At 28.9% G+C, this 8,753-nt stretch overlaps 1 protein-coding gene across 1 annotated transcript; it reads left to right on the top strand.

The window, feature by feature from the left end:
* Nucleotides 1-3,070: 3,070 nt before the first annotated feature.
* LOC115705703 (uncharacterized) lies at nt 3,071-7,837 on the top strand. Its single transcript, XM_030633109.2, has 4 exons — nt 3,071-3,355; nt 6,051-6,901; nt 7,084-7,245; nt 7,333-7,837. Exons 1-4 carry the CDS (start codon nt 3,271-3,273, stop codon nt 7,588-7,590), a joined length of 1,356 nt encoding a protein of 451 aa, XP_030488969.2. The 5' UTR covers nt 3,071-3,270; the 3' UTR covers nt 7,591-7,837.
* Nucleotides 7,838-8,753: the final 916 nt, after the last annotated feature.

The following is an 8,753-nucleotide window of genomic DNA, read 5'->3' as shown; positions in this document are numbered from 1 at the left end:
TTTTCCACTGTCCACAACTTCTTGTTGTGCTTCTCCTTCTTCTTCCAGCCTTTGTCACTTTCTCGATCCTTTCTTGAGTTGAAATTAAGCTCGAACCAAGGCTCTGATACCACTGTAGAAATTTTCTTGGTGAATTTCCAAGAATGCCCTACACCAACTCAAGTATCCAATCAAAACGACAGGGACAAAATTGTCCCAGAAAAATTCAATTAAAGATTAGTACCAAACGACAAAGGGGCTTTGTCGTATTCACCTGCACGACAAATCGTTTCAACCAAACGATCTGTCGTTCTGCCTTGAACAAAACTAAGTGAAATCAGAGCTAACCCTAGCTCATTTCACTAATTCGAACATTCGAGAGTTTCTCAAACTCTCTCTCTTTCTCTCCTTTCTCTCTGATTCTCAAACCCTAGAACCAGAGATCTCACTCGATCAACCGATCGATCTTACTCAGAATCCATGATCAAATAACACCATAAAGACACAAACACATAGATCAACACACACAAACAATAAAGAGAGGAAATAGAGAGAGATAGAACACAGAGTTTATAGAGGTTCGCCCTAAATCAGGGGTACATCCTCTTTCGAGCTCGCCTTGAAGACTTTTCTCAGGATCTGCACTATTTTGGAGAAGAGTATTACAAACAGGTGAGAAATCCAAGTCACAATCTCGACTGGTATTTCTGATATTCACTCAATATTTCTTTTCTGTGTTTTTCTTTTGGTTTTCTCACTATCTCACTAACTCTCTTTTCTTCTCTTTGCATGAACACTTGGATCTACAACTTTGAGAGTAAAACTCTCAGATCTGGCTCTTGCCTTCTGGTATCTCTCAACTGAGAGATTGGTAAGTCTCTGGTTTGCTTTTATAGATGTAGTTTAGGGTTGATCAAAGGTTTAGGAGTTAGTTACAATTTCGGTTGTAACTAACTACTAAATCTTGATCCACTAGAGGCGAAGCCACATAGGATTGAGTCCGTTTTATTTGTATTTCTTCTCTTCTTTGTAAAGCTATTTTCATAAGAAATTTTTACACTAAAAATACAAAATACATATTTTATTACTAAAATACTACCACACGGTTAAGCCTACATTTTTACTCTTCAACTTTATTTTATTACAATTTTACCTCTTACACACACATTTCATGCATGCATCACTACATGTCAATAGACTATGACCTCTATCAATCAATCATCCATCATTTTCTTCTCTTTTTCTCTTCTTTTTCTTTTTATTTTCTATTTCTTTTTAGTTTTTTTTTTTAAAAAAATATCAACCTCCATAGCTGAACTCTTTCTTCTCTATGATCCCAACTCCATTTTTCCTCTTTTTTTTGTTCTTCAAATTTTTTTTCAACTCCCATTAACCGAATCCCATAAACATTTTCTATCCTTTTATTTTTCTCTTAATCCATATATAAATATAGTTACAACTCGTTCTTCATCAACTCCTTCCCCTATTCAAAAGAAAAGCTTTAAAATGGGATTGAAATCTTTAGTTTATAGAACAATGGTAAACGACCTGTTGTTGAGGAGGATGACTCTGATTTTGCTCCTCCATTGTCTAAACGTAAGCGACCACCTCCAAAGAAGAAATCGAAGGCGGCTGCCCAGGAAAAAATTCCTGAAGATGTTTCTCAAAAAAATAATCAAGTTGGTGGTGGTCTTCGATCTCAGGTTTGTTTTCGGTTTCTTTTTGGTTTCCCCCTTTTTTGAAATTTTTTCGTATTTGACATTAGTGTGTTTTGTGTTTATCGATTTTACTATTTTAGGATTTTCCTTTTATTATTTCTTTTTGTTTTGTTTGGTTTTTTAGGGCTTCTATTTTTTAGTTTAATTTATATGTTCTTTTATGAGTTTTTCATTTTCGTTTGTTTAGTCTTAATTTCTGTTTCATTTTGTTATTTTTTTTTTCTATTTTTATTTTTCCAGATGTTTTATTGTTTTTCATTTCAATTTCTTCATTTGATTATTTCTCATTTTGTAATAGTTTTTTCATAGTTTTTTAATAGTGTAAACACCTTCTGTATGTATTTTTTTAGTATGTTTTTTGTCTAGTTATTTCTTGTCCATTTTTATATCATCAATGGGTAACAATTAGATTTACCATGGATGTTGATGTTCAAAGAGTTTTTCCTGTTTTTTAGTTTGTATACAGTTGTTTTGTAGTTTTATTATAGTTTTGCTACTTGCATATGTTATTTCATTATAAAACTAATATGCAACTATTTTGCACAAAACTTACTTTGTATAACTACTATTTCTTAGTCCCCGTCAAATTAAATTCCTGCATAATATATAAACTAACATAAAACGATAATGCAACTATAAGGCAACCAAAACAAAAAATAAACAGACTTGTACGTAACTGGTTGTACCTTAATTCGAATTTACTCTTCTTATTGTGTTTTTAAAAAAATATATATATTGGAAACCAGTAATCAATCAAAATGCAACTGTATATAACGTAGATGTATTATTCATGAGGTTTTTTTTTTTAAATTTTTCACATCATACATTGTTTTGGATTTGGTGGGAGCTCCAGATCTGTTTGTTACAGATCTACATTTCATGAATATAGATTTCGATATTAGGGGGAGTTATTTTGATCGAGTAAAATAGAAAACAAATGTGTAATTTCAATTTCTTCACAGTTTTTCTGATTTTTTTTGTCATTTTCTGTTTAGATCATTGCAGGTCTTCTTTTCCAGTTGATTTCGCCAGAATTAATAGTTGTATTTTTATCGTTTTGGTTTCATTTTGGTTGTTTTGCGGTTTTGAAACGATCGCGGTATTTTCACCTTCATGATTCGCTCTGTACAGCTGAAGGCTTAGTGCATGTGGTATTTTTGTAAATATTTGTATGTGGACTGTATAAATGTTTAATGGGCCGGCCCAAAGTATTTTTGTAATTTTTTTTTTTCTTTTTTGTATTTTTCTGTTTTTTTCCCTTTTAATAAGTAGTCTAGGTGAGGTCTAATTTAACACTATTACTAAAACCAAATACAAAATTATAGTAAGCATAATCTAATCTAATGAGCTTTAGGTATTTTACAAAAAGAGAGAGAAAATTGGAGAAATAATGAGAGTTCTCCTAATTTACGTCTTTTTTCTATTAATTGTTAATATCTTTTTTCTATTACTATACATATATTTTTTTTTGGTCACATGTCAAAATAATAATTAATGAAGGGACCAACTTGGCAGACAACAAAGTGTTGTTCACTCCTAAATTATATATTGACCTCAGCTTCTCTGTCCTGCGATGAGATTATCTTCAGAGGCCTCAGCTCAGCCCAACTACCTCCTCATCACACAATTTTCTTTCTTCTCCATTCTTATTTCTCAAGGTATGTATGTAACATAGTGGTGTGCTCATTTAAAATATTTTTAGTTACAATTTAAATATTTCTGTTCATCTTTTAAACCTATTCAGTCTTACTCTGATTAGATTTTTGCTAAAGGAACAAGTTTTTTGTAAGAGTTTATTTTCAGAGGAAGATGAGTGATTGTCTTATTGGTTGAAAAAAAGATCACAAGAGCTATTTACATGTTTATACTGTTAGTTACTAGCTTTATCTGAAACTAACGCTCTCACATCTTAAACTAATCACTCAACTAACTACTCTGTTAGCTGATTAACAACTCCTTCAAACTTAGTATGGCTTTAGAGTCGACACAAATTTTGTGTCTACGTTCGGCAAAACAAGAGCTTTTGGATTTGCTTTGTAAGACTATCTCCAATAACTATATTAATTTGGTGTGAAATCTAAACTAATTTAGTATAAAATTTTTTATTTTTTTTGTACAACAACTCTAATAATTCATACTAAATATTTTACTAAATAAATTTATTTTACTTAAACGATTTCTCATTTTATATTATTTACATTAAAAAAAATTAGAATTTTTGCTCTTTGAATTTTCGACACTACATGATCTTACCTCCTAAAATATTCGGCTTGTTAATTTTTTTTCCCAAAATATAATAGTGACATAATTATGACTCAGATTCTATTTCTTATACCATTAAAAATTAATATTTTACCCTTTAACTTTGACTAATACAAAATTTTGCCCTCTTTTGTTAAAAAATTAATAAAAATTAATTAAAAAAAATATTAAATTTACTTAAAAATCTAAATTATTCTTAAAAAAATTAAAATTTTATTTTATTTATAAACACGTATCATAAAAAATAGCGTCAAAATTATTAAAAATCTAACAAATAATTTACACAAATTAAGATTTTTTTGAAGAAAAAATTAATTTTATTTATATTTATAAACTCGTATCCTAAAAAATAAAAGAAAATATTATTCAAAAAAATAAAGGAAAATAATTAAAAATTCAATAACAAAAATATAAACTATTTTGAAAAAGAATTAAAAATTAAATTAAAAAAGTATTATGTTTACTTAAACAAATTTAGATTTTTAGAGAAAAAATAGACTCAAACTTGTTGCCGTAAAATTTAGTTTTTACCAAAATTAAATTTTTTAATATATGTATTTTTAATATCTAAATGAATTTTCTAATAAAAATAAATAATATTTTAAATCGCTTACTTAGTTTTAAAATTTTAATTTATTTTTAATTTTCTTAATCATTCAAAATAATTTTTAAGATCTAAATTAACTATTTAAAATTTACTAAAACATGTGATATTTTTTTTATTTTAATTTTGAGGGGATACGATTTAATAGCTGTCAAAGTTTAGGTGGAACAATTACTAATTTACAAAGACACGTCAGCATTTAAACAGAATAATAGAATAATACCTAACAAAAAGACTAAATTTTTGTAAATATAAAAGTTCATGGGAGATTCTTAATAAGCCGTATAGTTTAGGGAGCATGATTAGTATTGTCGAAAGTTCAGGGTAAAATTACTAATTATTCTTACATTAATAATCCAAAATAGCTAATTTATGAAATAATTAGTATGAATTATATCATGACTACTAGTAAGAATTTAAAATTTAAAATCTTAAAATAATTCAATAAAATAAAATATTTACTAAATCAATTAAATAATACACTTTTTTTTTTAAAAAAATCTTAATTATTATTGAAGTTCTATAGTTGATCATAGCATACGCAATCATTTTTAAAATGAGAAAAAAAAAAAAAGAATTATGTAAAAAAGAACTTACCAATAATATCAATCATCTAAAAAATATCAAGATTTTAGTAATATTTAAAGTCCATATATATAACCAATATTTTAATAATCTTCAAAGCTAAGATCCATAAGTGATCAATTTGATTATTAAATTATTATTTTAGTTAATGTTTTTTTTTTAGTTTTATAACTTAGTGCTACTTTTTATTTTATTTTATTTTATTTTATTAGTATTTTTTTTTTATTGTTATTTTGTATTTTCAAATACGTTAGTGTTTTAAATTAAATATGTTAGTGCATTACTGTTTAATTATATTAGTATGAGACATTCTTTTTGTAATTATTCAGTGTGTTAAGTTATAATTTTGGACATATTTGATTGTGTACTATTGACTATTCTTAATCAATCAAGATTCATGATTTCATTCTCGAGCTTAGTTTATTCTTGCCTAGTTTCATCTAAGTTTAGTTTTGATACTTTTGATTAGGTTTAGTCTGAAGTGTGTGTTCTTGAACATCACTACTGATGTAACAACATTTGAGGGTGATCTTTTTGCTTACAAAAGATGATTGAGATAAGAGATGATACAGCTCATTCACTATTTTTGCTTATATTTTATACAATCTTTTTTTCCTTTGCACCAATAATATGATTCATTAATCGTTTAAAAAAATTTCTAGGTAGTTCTTAAAATAATTAGCACCCGTTATTGTTTTTATATTTATTTATTTATTGTAAGCTAGTACTTCAAACTTCTGACTTCATTTTTTTTTTTGGTTCTTTCTTTCTCAAAAGTTATATAGCACTAACAAAGTTCAACCTTTAACCACCAAGCCATTAGTCTTCGTTTGATAATGTTATAATGTTAGTTAATTTCGGTTATTATCCACTGAAAATTATTTTGATTTCATTACTGCCAGAACAAAAAATGGTGCACTACCCTTTTGGAGGAGGAAGATCATTATGGGTAACATTACTACCACTACTACTAGTATTCACTTCAACCCTGATACCATGTTCAAATTCTCTTCGAATTTCTAAGATGAAATCTATGGTTTATAGATCCCCAAAGTTTGAGCTGGAACCAGGATCAGTGGTCAACAAATACTTCTACAACGTTGACTTTCCAAGAGGTCATATTGGTCTCAAGAGTTTTCATGCTGAAGTAGTTGATGAGGCAGGAGACTCTGTCCCTCTACACGAAACCTATATTCACCATTGGGCCATTGTCAGATATTATCAACCAAAAGATGAATATCAGAAAAATAATAATACTTCAAATACAAATATTACCATTGCTAGAAACAGTGGAATATGCCAGGATGATGTTCTTGGGCAGTACTATGGTTTTGGCGCCGAGACACGTAAAACGTCTACGTTTGCTCCTGACCCTTATGGCCATGAAGTTGGTAATCCTGCTGAAACTCCTGATGGCCATGAGGAGAGATGGTTTCTCAATGTGCACGCGATCGATACTCGAGGCGCTGTCGACAAATTGGGGTGCACTGAGTGCAGGTGTGATCTGTATAATGTCTCCACGGATGAGTATGGGCGGCCTTTGAGGTCAGATTACAGAGGAGGCCTGTTGTGTTGTTATGATCAAACACGTTGTAAAGTCAGAAAAGGCTTTCAAGGGGTCAAAAGAAGTCTTTACCTCAAATATACTGTGGAATGGATTGATTGGAATGAATCTATTCTGCCTCTTAAGATCTATATTTTCGATGTTACTGATACCTGGAATGGTTTGATCTCTGCTAAACATGATTGCCAAGTAAGTGGACATTACCTTCTTATCTGAATTTTATAGATATTATATGGAATAAATTCTGTTAAGATTTTGTTCTATGTTGGACTCTTTTCTTATAGAACACCTTAGTGTATCATCAAAAAATTGAAATACAGAACAGAATACATAATTGTGCAGAAACTCAACAAAAGTTTGTTTTGTGTTAGAACGAATACCAGGTTGTGGAGTCATGCAAGAGCACTGATACGGGTAAGGACAAATGCATTGACAAGAAAAGCACAAGGGTCAGCATACCAAAAGATGGATATGTTGTGTATGGTGTGGCTCACCAGCATACTGGTGGAGCTGGTTCAACATTATATGGAGAGGTAAAATATTAACGAGTGGAGTAATTCATGTTCTTATAAATATAATAATGTGAAAACTCTTTAACAATCCAAAACCGTTGTTTTTAGGATGGAAGAGTGATATGTTCGTCGAATCCAATCTATGGAGAAGGTAAGGAAGCAGGGAACGAGGCCGGTTACCTTGTGGGAATGTCCACTTGTTATCCTGAACCAGGCTCAGTCAAGATACTTGCTGGTGAGACATTGGTTCTTGAGTCTAAATACAGTAGTAGCCAAGAACACACTGGAGTTATGGGGCTATTTCACATTTTTGTTGCAGACCAATTGCCAAAGTCACTAAAGATCTTTGATCACTCTCCTCTCTGAGTGAATCTCCTTATTACTTTTGTAATGTTGTCCATCTAGAATAATCATATATTCCAATAAATTCGCAAAATATGATAGTTGTAATACATATGCTGGAATTCATAATTACTTTTAGAATAATTTGAGTTGTACTTCTTATGTGTTATTATGCTTACAATATATATTATAATCAGTGTAAGAGAATAAGTTTGTTGTGTAATGAAATATACATCTATAACGATATAGGGTGTTGGGCACCGTTTTTTAACATTTCTCTTACTTCAATCATACTTTGGGTGCCAAAATATTGAGGAATGGCTTCCATTGTTATTAGAAATAGTAAAGTGGGTGTTGATTATTGGACTGATTCTATCTTGCCTCTTAAAGATTTATACTTTTAATTATCTTCTAGTGTTCTGTATTATTATTATTATTATTTGTTCATTTCCATGATTAATAATAATGCCTTATCTGAAACTAGCTATCTGAGCAGGACATGTGACAATAAACATAGAAACCAGTGGATTCTTTTCTCGTGCCAGCAGAATTGATTGGATATATATTAATGTTATGAAAGTTGTTGGGGAGTGGTGGGGCTGTACTTAGTTTACATACCTGTCAAGTTTTGAGATTCTTACATTGAAAAAGATTAATTAATTCATCTGAGTTTCGAATTAAAGACCTCACATTACACATGCTATAATTTGAATGGTGGATGTCATTGCTTTTAATGGGTATTACTTATGTATGCGTATTTTATTCTTGACCATTAAATTAAATATCTAATAGTTGATATTTATAATTATTAATTAAATATTAAAAAAATAATATTTCTTATTTTGTTATTCTCTATATTCTTAAAATAGATAAAACTATTAATAAAAATAAAAAATTTATAAATGGAATTGTTATTTAAAAAATAAAACACACTAAAAAAATTAACAAACTAAAAGTGTATATTTATCTTTTTATAAAATTTCTTCATACTAAAATTCTAAATTGCATTACTGAAAATAAAAAAAATAATAATTTTAAGCACATAAAATGTATAAGATTTTTTTTTAAATCCAAAATCTTTAATTTTATAATAATTAACAATTATTTATATATATTTTTTTTTTTTAAATACTTGAGCTTACCAAATCTATAAGAACAAAACCAATGAAGAAAATTTTAACAAAAAA

The sequence above is a fragment of the Cannabis sativa genome, chromosome 1, assembly GCF_029168945.1.
Source record: "Cannabis sativa cultivar Pink pepper isolate KNU-18-1 chromosome 1, ASM2916894v1, whole genome shotgun sequence".
NCBI classification, from domain to species: Eukaryota; Viridiplantae; Streptophyta; class Magnoliopsida; order Rosales; family Cannabaceae; genus Cannabis; species Cannabis sativa.
This window is presented reverse-complemented; position numbering and strand designations above follow the sequence as displayed.

Excerpts from the sequence above, each read along its gene's own strand:
- LOC115705703 (XM_030633109.2), top strand. The coding sequence starts at position 3,271 with ATGAGATTATCTTCAGAGGCCTCAGCTCAGCCCAACTACCTCCTCATC. Across the intron at positions 6,902-7,083 it reads CTGCTAAACATGATTGCCAA|AACGAATACCAGGTTGTGGA; the intron begins GTAAGTGGACAT and ends GTTTTGTGTTAG. Across the intron at positions 7,246-7,332 it reads GTTCAACATTATATGGAGAG|GATGGAAGAGTGATATGTTC; the intron begins GTAAAATATTAA and ends CGTTGTTTTTAG.